Below are 17,581 nucleotides of genomic sequence, written 5' to 3'. Positions count from 1 at the left end.
AGCAAGTTAAACCACGTATCGAAGAAAAAGTAACTCGATATGTGTTTTATGTTTTTTAGTTTAATCTTTGAAATGGAGTTTAGTGTAATTGTTATGAACATAAAATATCCTACCTGAAGTGGATAACTCGTAGCCTCAGGTTTGAGCCAACAGCTGGTCCATGCAGGGTCAAGACCAAAGTGATCCAGAAAAAAAAGTCATTGTTTTAGAGATTTTTAGTTTTTAGAGTTTTAAGACTGCAGAACTGATTTTTGGTGCAGTCAAACTAGCAGTTAGCTCATCAACTCAATCCGATATATGAAGTAGTGTTTAATAAAACATATTAGGTAGCGCATGAATCTTCAAGCAAATTTATTTACAGGTTTCCTACACTAAAACAATATACCATAATATTTTTATTTTAATCTAAATTGAACTTATATACAATCTACAATATACAGTGGCAGCAGAAATACAGACATAATAAAAACAAACAAAATACCCCATAGTGAAAGAAACATCTCTTATCTGCACCAAACAGCAACTCTGATATGTAAAATAAAGATAAATTAGAGAATTATTAAATGGCTTTTGTCTGACTGAGTGGAATGCCAGGCCTCTAATAAAACTCAACAGAAAAGCAGAAATATTAGTGCAAAATTTCCACCAGAGCTTTGTTTACATGAACAAAGGACGGCGGGGATATGCTCCCCTCAGATGTGCTTCTTCCCATTTGCAACCTGCACACACTTCATATGCCCGTTGATCTTATCATTTTCCAGCTTGAAAAGCGTTTGAATATCCGTCATGGCCTTCTGAATGCGCTGACCAAACCGGCTGGAATTCTGCAGGTTACACGGACAAAAAAAAAATGAGGGATGATTTCAGGTGGGTTTATGACAGAACAAAAGCTGTCATTTTGTGCTCTTACTGTGTCAGGACTGGAGAACTTGCTGGAGATGTGGAATGTGATGAGGTTTTCCCCAATAATGATGTAAGACACACCATAACCATCATCTGCCACCTGTTAGAAAACATAAGCGTAAGATCATGTGTAGTGAACATGTAACTTGCTAAAACTGAAAGAACCTACAGGGCCAAAGCCACCTCCAGCACCCACATACTGAGGGAACTTGTTGATGTCGACTAAGTTAAGCTGCTGCTGGGGAGTCTGGCTTGTGGACAGCTTCCATGGCTCTGAAAGCACCTGAGGGTGTACACATCAAAAGTTTAAAAATAATAAGGGCATACTAGTGAGAAATGAATAATAATTTAAAGGGAATGAGATTGTTTTGGTTCAAACCTTTTTAAGAAATGGGGAGTCAACACCAAGGTATTTGGACACTATGTAAAGACAGAAGAGGTGACGATCGATGCCAGATCCAGTCATGGCCAAACGATACATGTTCTGATGCTTTTCGGCTGCCTTTCGAAACAGTGCCAGTCTTTGGGCATTCTGGATGCAAACAGAAGGCAAACAGCCATTTTACCAAACATTGCAAAAAACAATCTGTTCCCAAAAGATTGAAATATCAAAATGACCTTAAACAGTAGAAGTTTAAGTTTAACTCCTGTCTAAATATCAGCAGGTTCGGAGTCCAGGGCACAGGCACCTGAAAGTCTTGGTGACCTAGTCCCCAAAAGCACAAAGTAACCTCGCACACCTTTTCCAAATGATCACAGCTTGACAGGTCACATTGTGCTTCTCACACTGTGTGCGAACACATCACACCACATGTGTCCAAAGTCTGCTTATTTAGCAACAGCAATATACCCCTACAGATATATTTCGCAGTTACTGGGGTCGTCTTGGATTGCATTTTTTGTTTTGTCCCGGTATATTTTTCCATGCGTTTGTGTGATCTGCTTACTGTTGCACTCGCGTCCTCCATTGCCATAACAAACGCAACAGCCTCGGAGGTGCAGGAGCGTACGGTTTCTGTCCGTCCGTCTCTGAACATGCGAGTCATGGAGGACTCGTATGTCAGACAGAACACACCCTGGTCCTGTAACGAAAGGGTTTGGTGTGATTCGGTGATACACTTTGGTGTAAGCAAATGACTTGAGTGCAAACCTACCCTGAACTGTGCAAGCTGCAGAGCCAGCTGAATGAAGGCGTCAGGGCTTGTCCTGCACTTCTTGATCAGACCTTTGCCAAAGTCGGCAAACAAATAGCCATGGAAGTCCACGTCGTCAGCTATCTGCTTGGCTGATAGGTAGGAAGTCTCAATGACTTCTTGGCACTAAGATGGAGAAAATAAAGATTTGCGTGCAGTTCAAACATCATATCTAATAGTCACTGTTAGTGGTTCTACCTCTTTTGAGATCTGCCACTGTAGTCGAGTAGGATGAGGTAGGCCTCTGTTCACATCACCTTTACAATGACCCTCCTCTGTGTAGCCGAGATGAAAGCAGTCTGTTGCAAGAACATACTACACAGAGCAAAAAAAAGTTACTGCTGAGAAAAAACGACAAACTTTAAATCTTCCAAATTTCAAGAATAAAATACAATTTTTACCTCCAACATGTGTCCAACTATTGGCGCATCGGCCCAAGAGTGTTCCACGTTCACGCCAATCTTTCCATTTGGATATGAGATTAAGGTGAAAGACTTGTCAAACCACCTGGAATGAATAAGAACAGTGTTTTCTGGTAAATAAATAAAGTGTAAGTCAACCAAGCCCTAAGGCCTTTCCCTCATTTTCTCTGTCTACCTGTCGTAACATTTTCCATGCAGCAGAGACTTGGCGTAATTATCAAGTGAGTTCGCTGTTGACGGATCGTAACCCTGTGGCTCTTCATCGAGGCTCAAAAAGAATGCTGCAGACTCGATGGCATCCAGGGATGTTTTGTTTAGTCCGTGGCTGAAATGTTTCACCCGAGCCCGAGCCCACGGAACTCTGGAAAAGAAAGCAGAACTATTTAAGCAAAGACACTTTGCAGCAAGTTTGTGTCCTCGGCATGCGTGTTTGTGTTTACGTGCCTGTCTCCTGCAGTGAGGGCTGCTAGTTTGAGCTCTCCTGGTTGGGGTTCTGATGTGTCGTTGAGGATCCTTTGAAACTGTGTCTCCAGCTCACTAGGTAGGAGATGACGTCCTCCAGTGTACAGCCACACCTGGAAGAACCGGCCTTTGTGGTAGACGACCAGGTGCTTTCGGTCAGTCAGGTGCTGCACAATGTCTGCAGGCAGTTTCAGTTAAGGAGAGATGATCAGAGTTAGTAAAACAAAGATTTACTGCCTGCTTGATCCTTCTTCTGCCACAGAGGTTCAGTGATGCTCACCTGTTTCTATTCCAGGGATTCGGGTGGTGTTGAACATCCTCTCCATCTGAGTGGAACACATAGGAACTGTCCCTAAAGCCCTCAACTAAGACACAAAACAGCAACATGTCAAACATTTAAAGTGTCTGTGACATGCCTATCCTTCAAATACAAAAAGTCAAAGAAACCATATTTATATTTAAGAAACTTGGCATAATACATGATTTTAACCATTTTGTCACATAACTAGCATAGTTTCATTTGAATTTGGCTTAGCTGAAGTGAAACAGGAAATGACATCACAGGGGAACTCAGAAAACTCCTATTTCTTTGTTTATTAAAACATTATTTGAACTCTGATTCTCAAAATAATCTATAAAAACATCAGATTCTTCTCTACAGCCCGTGTTGCTGGCCACACTCTTGTGTTCACATTCAGACATTCCCTGTTGACATCACTTCCTGTTATTTCACATGCAAATATCTCAACAACTGTTCATCTCAGCGCCGTGAATTATTTTTTGTAATATGTTCTCACTGTTACCTTTCCAAAAATGTATTCATAGTTAAAGATTTGACAACACACGCACTTTCACCTTTGAGCGATAAGTGGTGAAAAACTAAAAACGAACAGGGAGATTACCGGTTCATGTTCACCTCGTTCCAGTTTGCGTCTGTACTGCAACAGAGCATGGACCACATTTCCTGCCCGCGCCGCCTGTCGATGTGTTGGAGTGACATACAAAAGATCCTATATGAAAACAGATCAAACATCATTATTTCATGTGTGATTTATATCTAGAAAGTCAAAGTTTGAAGAATTAGGAAAATGTGAGCAAGCTCACAAGTAGAAAGCTAAACACAAATAAGCTGAACTCACCATTATGTAGAAGTTGCTGTTGACCATGATTGGACCCCTGCTCCTCAGGTAGATGTACTCCTCCCACCAGTCACTCACCTGGAGAAGATATCTTGTTAATATTGTAAAAACATTATGAATTTAAAAGATGGAAGAAATAAAATACTACTTACGTAATTTGTTGCCCACCAGGATTTAAAAATCAGGTATCTCTGGAGCTGCGCTGCTTCTGCTTCTCTGAAGTTATGGGCCAACATTTCCATCTGGTTGTACTGTTCACTGTCCAGTAGAGGACGCACTGACTCGAGGTACTGGGATAAGAACAAACTGTGCAAGTCAGGACAATTGACCATGTCAATGTGTAAGGTCAGGCACCATGCCTCCAAATACATTAATGGCTTACTGCTTTTCTGTTTACTTTCAGATACAAATGTATTTATAATTTAGTTTATTGGTATTTTCTGTTGCAATACCAAAATGTCTTCAACGAGCAATATTGCCAGATATCAAAATGACTGCAGAGAGCACACCTAAACATAGTTGCAGCTTTATTTAAAATGGTAAAAATCATAATATTTGAGTGTTGTTTTCTTCCTCTTTTTATTTTATATTTTTACAGTGTTTCCATGTTACACATGAGACACAATGATTGAGTCACTATTTGTTATAATTTTATAGTGTTGTGCATAAATTTAATTACACACCCTCCAAATGGTATCATCCACGCTGGGCACAGGGAGTCGGGGCAAAGCTGCCTGAAAACTGTAGAGCAGCGGCCTCCTTCCAGAAAACATCTTTACCAGTCTCTGTTGCAAAAAATATAAATTCATTATCACAAATCACATATACTTTGTGATCTTTTATATTTGATTACTTGGCATTTATTTCACCTTTTAGATCTAACGGCACAGCTGTTTGACACAAGAGGAGAAGCACGACATGAGTGCAAACAGATCAATAAGTGCAAACATACCAGCCACACTTTGGTTGATGTACTCATTTTTCCATGGGATTCAAAAATCCATCCATGGTAGGACAACAGAGCTTTGAGAGAGTATCTCATGAGGTAGATAAAGGAGATCCACAGTCCAGTGGCAAACAGGATGGCACTCACAACAGCTCTGGTCTGCATCGACATGCAGTCTCTGTTCAGGAGAGGCACAGCACTGCCTCTGTTAACATTATAAATGCAGAGTGATTGTTCGTTTCCAGAGAAGTGGAATCACAACAATAAACGATATGTTGAGCTGTGGAGGTTACTGACTTATGTGGCAGGTTTTCTTTGATCACAGCTATCATTCCCAGAGAGAGGTCAATGCGGGTGTACAAGGAACTCATCATGGCGATCACAACTATCAGCCAACTGGACGGGCTGGCAGGGTAGAGTCCAGCCAGAACACCATTCTTTAAATAACAAAATGCTGATTTAGCATTAAAAACATCACCTCTGCGCTGTACGAATATCTTCAATGCCAAACTTTTCACCCTTTTCCCTTTTGTTAAACACAGCTAGGCATGAGTTGTGTTTGTTTTGATGGTGTTAGTACCTTAAACAAAATGGCTCTTTTCTTCCACGCTGTCACTCCTGACAGATAGATGTTTTTGATGACCTCTTGACTCAGCTTGATGTCCACACCGTCTGGGTGCACAGTGAACTGGAAGCCCACCGCCTGGTGAGCCTCAGCCATCTTTGAGTATTACTAAAATAAGTCAGCAGTAAGAGACGATCAGGTTTCTGAATGACAATAAGATGTAAAAAAATATAAAACAGTTCAACAGATGTTCCTGTAGTGTGAACAGTGTCATTCCCTTAGATTTTACAAAACTGTGATGAAAAAGGAAACTATTCTTTAAATTTTACACATCCCTGAAATCTAACATCATCTTTTAATGATTTTTTTTATCCTGCATTAGCGTTTTTACCACTAATTAACATCTGAAACTGTTTTTTCTTTTCTAAAGGTGATTGACGATTATCTGGGGCAAAGGTGGTTTTCTGCTTTTTGTTAATTATTTGTGATAAAGTTAATCACTGCAGGACTTAAAGATGTTTGCACACAAAACACAAATCCAGTGTAGAGACACAGTGTGACTCACTGATCTCCAAATGTAAGGGCTTTCTGCAACCATAAACAAAAAACATATTTGCACTTCCCACATCACTCCGTGTAGTGGATGAGCGACAGGCCTGGTGTGGCTTTTTTCCATGTCATATGACCGAACAGCTACCAACTGGGACAAAGTTCATTGGCCAGATATAGTGGTGCATCAACAGAGCATGTGCACAAGCCTCAGATGGGCATGAGAATATAAACACTGGGACCAGCCGGAAAAGCTCTCTGGTGCTTCAGCGACGCTGGAATGATTTTCAGTCATGTAATTTGCAGTAGTTTTAGCTTTTGATCCAAACTATAGAAAATCTTTATGTAGCACCAATGAAAAGGACCCATCACAATTTCAATACATGAAAAAAACTTCCAACATATTTATTTTGATGCTCCTTTGCTTTACATACACACATAAAACAGAGTTTACACCACAACACAGGTATTAAAAGCAGAAACTATTAAATAGAAGACATCTACTTTACCTTAATCAGAGCAGAGTGAGTGAAATGAAGGTGAAGCAGAGCAGTGGCTTCAGTCAGAATAGAGGCGGTAAAACCTTCCTTGCTGAGATTGTTCTGTGTCCTTGAAGTGGCTTCACTCAGGTGAGCCTAACCGCCGTCTCCTGTGCTTTCCACCCCCCCCCCCACCTCTCCCTCAGCTCCCTCTCCTCTGTCATGACGTGCCTCTTCTTTGTAACCACACACCAAACATAGCTTGAACTTGTGCTGTGAGGTCTCTGCTACGTAACTGAATGTGCTGCAGAAACCCAGAGCCATCTGACATTTCACCTACTTTCCCATTACAAGATCATACAGTTACTATGACTGAATGAATACAAGGTCAGATATTAGAATATTACATTTTTTTATGTCATTTTAGGAAACTCAAGTACTGATGCCAAATGTTTTTGTAACCTTTTACAGTGTTCTTAAGTACTTCTTTGGATTTTTTTGGTCTTTCAAAGTTCTTTTTTTTAACCATGGCTGCTTCTTCACTAACTTTTTGATCAGTTCTTTTTTTCCTGAACAGGACTGCATATTGTGCAGCTTTTGATTTAAAAATGAGGATGTGGACAAGTAGAGGACATAAAGATGAGCATCAAGCCGAAACAGGGGGACAAAAACAAAAGCAACAGATCTGAATGTTCTTTGATCTGGTCGAGTTTTCAGCTAAAATTTCCATTGGAATCTTTTATTTTATTTATTTTTTTGGAGAATACTATTTTAGATCTGAAACTATTGTTTTTATTTTTAAACTTATTTGTATTTTGCATTGATTTAATAAAAAAACATTGTGTTTTAAGACAAGCAGCTGGTAAAATGACTACAGATGCCTAGGAATCGCTTTCTGTTAGGGGCTTTTTATGCGTTAATGATTCATAGCTCAATGTTAAGAGGCTTAACAAACAAACAAACATCTCTCTAAAAACGGTTAGGAACTGATTTGACAAAAGTCTACAAGAAAGCACGCTTTCTACAGTTTTAAAGTACATAAATAGGCAACTTATTTTCTTTAAAAATAAATAAGAAAATTGTTTTAAACTTACTCAACTCAGTTAAGTGGAAATAGTTGACTTAACTTGGTTAAGTAAATCTAACAATCTGTTTTTTGAGTGTATGTCTCCTTGAAAGTGAAATGTAAAAGAAGAGGGATGACAAAAGACAGCATAATAAACTGTTTAAGAAAACCGCAGCAACCAAGGGGACTTTAAATCTCCTCACACTAAGCTGAAAAGAATAAAGCTGATTTTACAGTGTACACATTCATTAGGACACCAGATCCCAGAGTTGACCAAATTTCATCTCGAGATTTTGAATCGTAGGTTCTTACTTAGTACATTAACAAAAAAGTATATTTACATATTTAAAAAAAGAGTTGAAAAATGAAATTAACTCAATCACCAAGCACTTAATCCATGCAGAGAGGCTAAGTGTAAAATTAGAAGTACAGGTGCTGGTCATAAAATTAGAATATCATGAAAAAGTAGATTTATTTCAGTAATTCCATTTAAAAAGTGAAACTTGTATATTATATTCATACATTACATACAAACTCATATATTTCAAATGTTTATTTCATTTAATTTTGATTATTACAAATGACAACAAATGAAAATCTCAAATTCAGCATATCAGAAAATTAGAATCTTGTGAAAAGGTTCAAAATGGATGGCACCTGGTAACACACTCTAATCAGCTAATTAACTCAAACCACCTGCAAAGGCCTTTAAATGGTCTTTCAGTCTAGTTCTATAGGCTACACAATCATGGGGAAGACTGCTGACTTGACAGTTGTCCAAAAGACGACCATCGACACCTTGCACAAGGAGGGCAAGACACAAAAGGTCATCGCTAAAGAGGCTGGCTGTTCACAGAGCTCTGTGTCCAAGCACATTAATAGAGAGGCGAAGGGAAGGAAAAGATGTGGTCGAAAAAAATGTACAAGCAAGAGAGATAACCGCACCCTGGAGAGGATTGTGAAACAAAACCCATTCAAAAATGTGGGGGAGATTCACAAAGAGTGGACTGCAGCTGGAGTGAGTGCTTCAAGAACCACCACACACAGACGTATGAAAGAAATGGGTTTCTGCTGTCGCATTCCTTGTGTCAAGCCACTCTTGAACCACAGACAGCGTCAGAAGCGTCTTGCCTGGGCTACAGAGAAACAGGACTGGACTGCTGGTGAGTGGTCCAAAGTCATGTTCTCTGATGAAAGTAAATTTTGCATTTCCTTTGGAAATCAAGGTCCCAGAGTCTGGAGGAAAAGAAGAGAGGCACTTCATCCACGTTGCTTGAAGTCCAGTGTAAAGTTTCCACAGTCAGTGATGGTTTGGGGTGCCATGTCATCTGCTGGTGTTGGTCCATTGTGTTTTCTGAGGTCCAGGGTCAACGCAGCCACATACCAGGAAGTTTTAGAGCACTTCATGCTTCCTGCTGCTGACCAACTTTTTGGAGATGCAGATTTCATTTTCCAACAGGACTTGGCACCTGCACACAGTGCCAAAGCTACCAGTACCTGATTGAAGGACCATGGTATCCCTGTTCTTAATTGGCCAGCAAACTCTCCTGACCTTAACCCCATAGAAAATCTATGGGGTATTGTGAAGAAGAAGATGCAATACACCAGACCCAACAATTCAGAAGAGCTAAAAGCCACTAATAGAGCAACCTGGGCTATCATAACACCTGAGCAGTGCCACAGACTGATCGACTCCATGCCACGCCGCATTGCTGCAGTAATACAGGCCAAAGGAGCCCCAACTAAATACTGAGTGCTGTACATGCTCATACTTTTCATGTTCATACTTTTCAGTTGGCCAACATTTCTATAAATCCTTTGTTTTTATTGGTCTTCAGTAATATTCTAATTTTCTGATATGCTGAATTTGAGATTTTCATTTGTTGTCATTTGTAATCATCAAAATTAAACGAAATAAACATTTGAAATATATGAGTTTGTATGTAATGTATGAATATAATATACAAGTTTCACTTTTTAAATGGAATTACTGAAATAAATCTACTTTTTCATGATATTCTAATTTTATGACCAGCACCTGTAAAGATAAAAGACAGCCTCATAGCGGGTGGAGACAGGTAAAGGTGGGAATGCTCTGATGGACAGACTTTGGAGATCCATTTGTACAACACTGTTGTGTTCTAAACTGGGCATCAGAAGCTGGTCTCCTGCAAGTGTCCCCTGCCCTCCAAATGCCACTTTCTCTGCCCTGTGCACCTGGACAAGAATAGGGTTGTCAAAATTAAAAATAAAATATGAAATCTACCGTTGTTGCCACCAATCATGAGCAGCTTGTCTGAAGCCCCCAGGAAGTAAAGAAGAGGAAGGTCTGCATCTGCTCTGGTAAGGGTGGGAAGCAGTTCAGACCACGAGTCTATCGTGAATAAAAAGAAGATAGAAGTTAATCTTTTAGGTGTGCAAACTGAGCTGGAAGCAGCTGTGAGCTGTTCTGATTCTGTGCACCTTGCTTTGTGTTGTACTGCAGCAGCAGTTTTTCCCCTGCCCTCTGGATAGTCCCCAGCACATAAACACACAGTCTTCGAAGCTGGCAGCGAGGGGGACATCGTGGGATAAGGACATGGTGAACTGGAAGTCAGTGAGTGGCAACGAGGATACAAACCTAAAGCAGAAGTTGGGCATAAAGATTAAAGATTAGGAGAAAACACAGTCTGATTATCTGCTTTATATGAAGCCAAACCTCCATCTGTCCTCCCATGGATCATAGCGCTCTACAGCTGTGTACAGAGCTGTGCTCGAGTCTGGAGTCACCACAGAGAGTCTAAGTACCAGCCTCCTACAGCGTAAGCCTCCACAGGCCACTGCACTGAAGTGCCTCCTGTGCTGTAGCAGATGGGGAAGGTTTCCTTTGCATTACTGAAATGATTGAAAACTGAGACAAAAGTTTTCAACAAAAACAAATTAGAGGATTGGTGTACCTTTATCAGCGGGGCTGCAGCAACCCATGGTTGTAAAAAGATTAAATCTAAAGGAAACCATATTAAACTCCCAGCCTCTTTTCATACGCTGCCTGTAGCCTCCTAAAATGTACAGGTAGTTATAAAGCACCACTGTGGTAAAACACCATTTATCAGATCTAAAAGGAAGTTCTGTAACTGGGTGCCAGTCTCTACCGTCCTCTGGTCCTTCCATCACGAATATGTGGCGAGCATGTTGAGATGTTAGGTTCTCCTTCCTCAGGCTGCACAGATGTCGCTCTCTTCGTACCCTCAAGTTGACCACTTCCTCCTTCTCCTCATCATTCAGCAACCTGTCGAAGAAATCTGTTTCAGTGACAAAAAGCAGCATTCAGAGAACCACAGCACTGAAACTGCACATACCTCACCACCTGTGGCAGCTCCAGCAGGTTTCTGCTCAGATAAGTGAACACCATATTCTGCAGTTCGATGCAGAAAATCTCCCGAGCAAGACTCAAGTAAGAGACAGTTAGACTGAGTTCTTCTGCCAGGGCCGACAGGCACCTCAAAAGGAAGGCTTCGGCAAGGAGGTAGCTGCTCACCTTGGGATTCATTAAAAAATATTTTTTAAAAATCCGACAGATTTGTGTCAAAACAAAGCAAATGTTCTAATAGAGCAAATATTAGCCAGAAAAAGACATTATAACCTGAATGTGTGCTCCCAGTTCTTCTTGGGGAACTTTAAAAATCATGACTGAAGAAGAACCATAGGTGTAATTTGCAGGGGGGTTAGGGGGGTTATGACCCCCACAATAATTTGATCCAGTCAATATAACCCCCTCCCAATAAAATGGCATAATTTGCTCAAACACAATAGAAATTAACTGGTGAAGTAGACAGATGCAACTCTCTTGTTGTCTTTAGGTAACTTTGACTTGATTTAAAAATGTACAATGTCATGTTTTCAAGCATAACCCCCCCCAATGGTAGACTTAAAGTTACACCCTTGAGAAGAACTCAAGGAGATTGTGGAAAATGGCGGATGGAACATGGTCCAGGCGAATGAGACCATCTGAGCTCTCTTTCATGTCAGACTGGGACAAAGCTCGGAAGTACTCACTGCACTTTGAAAGTCTTTGGAGGTCCACCTTTTAAAAATTATGTAATGATTGCACTAGTTTTAGTTTAACTGGTGTTGTAGGACTTACATCTCATGAAAGGTGTGTGTGGTGGTTTGGACCGCAACTTTGGCTCCATTTCCATCTCCAAGGGGATATGTACGCAGTGCCTCACTGGTTTTCCACTTCTCTGATTCAGCATGATGTGATCCTTTATAAGTTTTACATGTAGATGATACACGATCACTGAGGTTTGGAAAAACACCCAGAATTTTCTGAAGGCAATGCTTCAACCAGAAGATTATCCACTCAGTGAATCCCATTAACAGCTGCTTTAGAGCGTTCATCTCACCGATGTACGGATTTTAAATTTAGGTAAATTGCATCTAAGACGGTTCTAATAACACAGCCTGACTTGTAAATTTTCCAAATAAGTTAAGTCAGCACACTTAAAAAGGCACAACTGTACAACACAGCTCACACAGTGATGTTCCCTCTAAGAGAACCAACTCCAATAATTGTGAAGGATTTAAATTTTCATGCCAGCAGAATAAGAACAGCTGAAAATAAACAATCTTCAATATTAAACCCCGTTTTTACTCTTGGATCCAAAATGAGCCCAGAAAGTCCCTCGATCTTTGAGCAGTGGTTTTCCTTCTTGGCTGGTCTATTCTTGGCTCGGGGAGGTGGGACAACTGTCAGCCCTGTGGAGTAAAACATGGTCCTCACGCTGCTCAACGCGTCATCGCAAAGGCACTCAAATTACTCTGACGGCCGCTGTAATAGAGTCACCTCACATGAAAGACAAAACCAAAGCATCTTTTACACTGAAAAAACAAACAAACTAAAAACCAGTGGCAATCCAGACACTCAACACCTAAGTTTAAAAGTTTTTTTTTAGTGGTGCACAAATAAACCAATGCAGAAACATTCAAATGACATCACAACAGGAAAACACTGTTTTAAAAACTGCTGAAGTTTTATTAGTTTCGTTCAGGAGTACACAGATGAATTAATGAATAAAACAAGGACAAAGTTAACTTAATTACAATCAATAAAATTCAGTCCAGATAAGCAAAAATATTAAAGATAGAATTTAAACAAAGTTAAAACCCTACGTCACATTTTTACAACAAAAACTAAGAGTTTACATTTCAGTCATTGTTGGATCTCAGAGCTCAAAGTTGTGTCTTATTTGGAATAAGACTGAAAAGGCTAGAAGTTGAGGTGTTGGAAGTTTTCATGCTATTAAATGTTTGTACGCAAAAATACAAAAAACAAATGAGATTTTAGAACTGAACATCGGCATGACAATGACCTGTTGTGAAAGCTGGTAAACAGAGGCAGAAATAAAGTTGTTCACTGATAATGATAGTGACGAGGTCAAACAATGCAGATTTAAAGAACTTGAACTTTCTAACGACTAATAGCCCTTGTTATTATGTGCTGAAGCTGCGTAGGTTCATCACTTTTTAATATCAGTAAATAAACCTCTAACAGGAGAAATATATGAAGTTGTTATGGAATAAATAAAAGCAGCAACAAATGGAAAGCAGTTACAATCAACTGCAATGAAATGTATGCATCCAACTAAAGAGCTAACAGTAAAAAAAAACAAGGGGAGGTAGATTGACTCAAAACACTAAAGCAACGAGCTACAGAAAAGCCTTCAACACTGAGCTCAGTAGTATTGAACTGATATATGAAAACATATCAAAAAAACATTACAGTCTGAAATGAAAAGATATTCGTTCTCTAACAAAGCAACAAGTACTGATCATTACTGACCTCTGACATGCAGAGAACACAGCTAAAGAATCACTAATGGTGGGGAAAAAAGGGAAATGCTTAAAAATGTGTTTACAAAGTGAAACGATTACACTTCACTGTGCTGACCCATGCCTCGTCTTTGAATGATTTCTTTTCTTTACATAAATGCAAACCTACCTGAAAAGTCTCAACAAAATACAACATGTTAACACGAGGCAAGCTGGCAAACAAATAACCAGTACATTCTAGGGCTGCACAGTATATCATCAACGTATTGTCATCTCAATGACTCCGATATACAGTATATTGCAAAGAACTGCAATGAATGATTTGCCATTAAAATGCCATGCATTCATGTTCTGCACGCTAACAATAAATTTGGTCAATTTAAAAGAATGTCACTGGCCTTTGTGCCCACACCTCGTTAAGTTGGTGGTCATGACAAACAAGAATGCCGAGGAGTGAAGAAATCATCACAATCAACAACGTCATCGCAAACTTAAAAATATGGCAAGTTTTTCCTAATATTGTGAAGCCCTTGTACGTTCCGATTAACATGGAGTTCAAGAGAAGAGCTTTTTCTGCTTGAAGTAGGCATCGAAACGGCACTGAGCATAATCCTGCAACAAGAGAAAAACTATTATAAATGGCTGTTTTGTTTAAGATGTTATCACGTAAGGGTGAAACATCTTAAAAAGGTCTTTAGAACAAGAAAAAAAATAATCAAAAAAAAAAAACACTACATGATTATGACCACAAATCACATACCATGTACCCAAACTCGATCTTGGATAGCTTAGCTTGAATGATGGACCACAGACCCCAGAGGAAGTGTGATGCTAATGCATATCTACAGTACAGAATAAAAATAACAGTTTATAAGAGGTGGTTCTGAAACCATTCACAGCTACAGAAAATCATCTCAACCCTAGTTTACCTGTTTGCTTCAAGGATCATGTTCTCTTCCACTTGTGTCTGGTCCATGGTAGAGTCAGTGTGCTTCCTTTGTTCAGTCAAATAACTTCTTATGAAAAGAAGCTGAAATGGGCATCAAAATTATTATTAGCTAAACAATGAATTTAAAGTAAAAGGCGTTGCCGATGTAAACGTGGTGCAGTGAGATCTCGCTAATGAACTCAAAATTCTAGTTTTAACCACTAGATGGTGGTGCACAATACCAACACACCACCACATATACTTTAGCACAATTGGTAAAAAATAAAAACAACTAGCTCTACAGAAAGTGTCACCATCAAGATAAACAGTTTTAAAGTTATATTACCTTTCCACAAACTGTGAATAGACCAAACAGTATATTTGTTGTAGGCAATAGTTCACACAAAAGGTGAATAGTCGTCACTTTAATGCAGGCGTGTTTTGACTGACCTGCTGCTCTCTGGTTGGATAGTTTTCAGGTGTGGCTTTGTAAAAAGGCCACTCGTTGTACGTGTAATCATACATCCACTCGCAGAAATGATTCCCAAAGTCAAAACCCCTTCAAAGAAATAAAGACATGAGGTTTATTCATGTTTTTTTTCCTGCAAAGCCAAAACCCCATTCCAGTGTGAATCTATGACCCAAAGCACACACATCACCTGTAATTGTAACTGCTGTATTCAAAGTCTATAAGCATAAGTTTCTCTGTTGAGTTGTGGTACTGGTCTTCCAGCACCAAGATGTTTCCTGCAGCAGCAAAAAAACACAGAGACATAACCACCACTTTACTCACTTCACTGGGTGTCAAGTGTGATCAATAAGTTTTGTGGATAATCAAAAACAAAATTTTTGCCTCTTAAATAAATGCAAGCTGAATTTAAAAGCCACATCTGGGACTTGCCTGGTAAAATAACGGTAAATAAATAAATTTTAAAAAACCCATCAAACGAGCTTTGTAAGTATTCTTACAACTAAAGAAAAATGACATCAAGTCTCAGACATAGCTTGTTAAAGATTTTAAAAGTTGAGGCAAGTTTAAAACCATAATGTTCAGATTCCTACCAAGTAGTGCATTACATCTCAGGTAGTTTAGCATTTATAGTTTAAAAATCTGACTCTTTTTGCAGTTATCTGACCAAACCGTGCATGTTAGGTTGCCTTCAGGTTCAGTCCTCCATTGCAAAAAAATAAATAAAAATAAAGATCTGTGATCTCAGTGGGATGTGACTGGTTCTATAAAGGTTAATAAAAATTCTTATTTGCTTTAGTGACGCCTTTTTTTTTTTACCAAACCAAATAAAAACCAAGAAACGAAGAAAAAAAATCACAAGTTGTAACGTCTTCAGGGTTACTCCTCTATCTATTTATTCAAGCGTTACAGCTCAATGCAACAGACATTTAAGCCCATTTTTAACAGACCACAATCCAGGCTGACTTTAACTCGCACGTCTCTGAGTGTGACAACACATCCAAAGTGTGGATCAACCAGAATAAACTATGACTGTAAGGGTGTGAAAAGGTCTGATAGAAAGGAGATTGAGTTTTACCTTCTTGGACGTCGTTGTGGCAAAACACCACTGGTGATGGAGTTGATGCCAGCAATGCACTGTATGAAAAAAAAAAAAACAAAGAAAAAAAGACAATAAGATTGCAGTGCTGTAGATGTACTTAATGTTACATAATTCAATGCAAACATTTAGAACTTAAATCCAAAATGGGGAAAAAAGCTTTTCCAAAATATTAAAAACAACAACAACAACGAGGCATTTATTTGCAATTATTGTATCTTAGTCTGTTCCTGCACAATGAATGAAAAACACCAATGACTTAAACACAAAAATCAACATTTAAACAAAACAGTTTTACTACAGATTTATAATCAGAGTTGCACATAAGCGGTGCGCAGGTGTGCATGCGCGATCAAAAAAGAAAAAGCGCACCAGATGGAATGTCACAAACCTCCCTTGCGTACTTAAGATTGTACCTGAGATTGTGAAAACAACAGCTAGCAGGGTCGCAAATGTGACCCGATTCTTAAAAACAAACAAAACAAAACAAAAAATCCAGCCTCACTGGTGTGACTGGATCGTCGTTCTGTCAGAGGAGGGCAGCGGGACCCTGATGTTTAAGGATTAAACAGACACTGCTTTCCAAACATAAACTGAGCACATTTCTTCACTCTGCTGTTGTCTTTAGTCTCTCTTCTCTACATGTTTATTGTAATTACTTCCATCATGTTTTTTCTTTGTCTCTTCCAGAAGAAGGCGCACCTGGACCAGTCCCGGACCAGTTCTTCTGTGTTTACCTGTGTCTCTTTCCTGTCCCTCAGCCAGCTAGTCGAGGCAGATGGTCTCCTGTCCTGAGCCTGGTTCTGCTGGAGGTTTCTTCCTGATTAGCAGGGAGATTTCCTCTCCACTGTTTACTCAGGATGGGAGACTGTGATGAAGTGATTCAACGCAGCCTGCTGGTTTCTTTTTAGATTATTCTTTTTATGTACAGTGCCCTGAGACAATGTATGTTGTGACTTGGCGCTATATAAATAAACTGAACTTGAACTTGCTTTCAACGAATCAGACAAACTCCAGAGCTGTTTTATCCAATCAGAGCAGAGCAGGGCGGGACTTTCAGTGAGAGCAGTTTTCAGCAGAGACAGTGGAAGCAGCGGCTGCAGCTATCAGTCCTGACATCTCCTCCTGCACTTTGCTCCTGAGCTACCAGAGACTTTGGTCTGTAAAACGTAACTTTATATTAAATATATGTTCAGAGCGTTGTTATGGAACAGATCTGTCCAACTTTGCGTCAGTGATTAAACTCTCTCCTCCGGGAACGCGCCTCAGCGCGCACAGGCTGTTAGTCTTTCTGTGAGATTCACCGTTCGAGTTCTTCTAAACCATATTACCTCTAACAGAAGAAAATTTATTTGCCCCATATTAAAGCAAAGATGAGTCTGTTTAATGCCCCCCCCCCCCCCCCCCCAACCCAAAAAAATAAATAAATAAAAACTTGCCATAACAACAAGGTTCTTGATGTGCTAAACATGTTTATATTTAGAATCATACTGTGACAACTGCTCTGGGATAAATGTAATTCAATAATAAAATATGAAGAATAAATAATT

General features: G+C 39.5%; 2 protein-coding genes across 4 annotated transcripts in view; both read right to left on the bottom strand.

Moving 5' to 3' along the window:
• Positions 1-334: 334 nt before the first annotated feature.
• cpt1b (carnitine palmitoyltransferase 1B (muscle)) lies at positions 335-6,824 on the bottom strand. Of its 3 annotated transcripts, XM_014028894.1 has the most exons (19): positions 6,689-6,824; positions 5,646-5,798; positions 5,363-5,502; positions 5,072-5,270; positions 4,803-4,904; positions 4,272-4,409; positions 4,120-4,197; positions 3,883-3,990; positions 3,261-3,345; positions 2,963-3,158; positions 2,694-2,879; positions 2,498-2,603; positions 2,295-2,411; positions 2,058-2,222; positions 1,851-1,985; positions 1,283-1,435; positions 1,073-1,186; positions 911-1,003; positions 335-824 (listed from the first exon to the last, which is right to left on the bottom strand). In XM_014028894.1, exons 2-19 carry the CDS (start codon positions 5,784-5,786, stop codon positions 693-695), a joined length of 2,388 nt encoding a protein of 795 aa, XP_013884348.1. In that variant the 5' UTR covers positions 5,787-5,798; positions 6,689-6,824; the 3' UTR covers positions 335-692. The 3 variants fall into 3 exon arrangements, with proteins under 3 accessions (XP_013884348.1, XP_013884349.1, XP_013884350.1); XM_014028895.1 differs by lacking the exon at positions 6,689-6,824 and having other exon boundaries at positions 5,072-5,243; XM_014028896.1 differs by lacking the exons at positions 5,072-5,270; positions 5,363-5,502; positions 6,689-6,824.
• A 5,891-nt stretch (positions 6,825-12,715) lies between these two features.
• LOC106532760 (choline/ethanolamine kinase) overlaps positions 12,716-17,581 on the bottom strand; it is a gene marked incomplete at its 5' end in the record, with an annotated part of 8,001 nt that continues 3,135 nt past the window's right edge. The window contains 6 exon segments of the mRNA XM_014028892.1: positions 12,716-14,147; positions 14,296-14,377; positions 14,465-14,565; positions 14,914-15,022; positions 15,123-15,210; positions 16,011-16,069. Of these exon segments, the coding sequence (XP_013884346.1) occupies positions 14,091-14,147; positions 14,296-14,377; positions 14,465-14,565; positions 14,914-15,022; positions 15,123-15,210; positions 16,011-16,069 (496 nt within the window).

The sequence above is a fragment of the Austrofundulus limnaeus genome, unplaced genomic scaffold (assembly GCF_001266775.1).
Source record: "Austrofundulus limnaeus strain Quisiro unplaced genomic scaffold, Austrofundulus_limnaeus-1.0 Scaffold828, whole genome shotgun sequence".
NCBI classification, from domain to species: Eukaryota; Metazoa; Chordata; class Actinopteri; order Cyprinodontiformes; family Rivulidae; genus Austrofundulus; species Austrofundulus limnaeus.
This window is presented reverse-complemented; position numbering and strand designations above follow the sequence as displayed.

Coding starts and splice junctions, on each gene's coding strand:
- cpt1b (XM_014028894.1), bottom strand. CDS start 5,786: ATGGCTGAGGCTCACCAGGCGGTGGGCTTCCAGTTCACTGTGCACCCA. Junction 2,604..2,693: donor CATGGAAAATGTTACGACAG/GTAGACAGAGAA, acceptor TATTCATTCCAG/GTGGTTTGACAAGTCTTTCA. Junction 1,986..2,057: donor TGCAGCTTGCACAGTTCAGG/GTAGGTTTGCAC, acceptor CTTTCGTTACAG/GACCAGGGTGTGTTCTGTCT.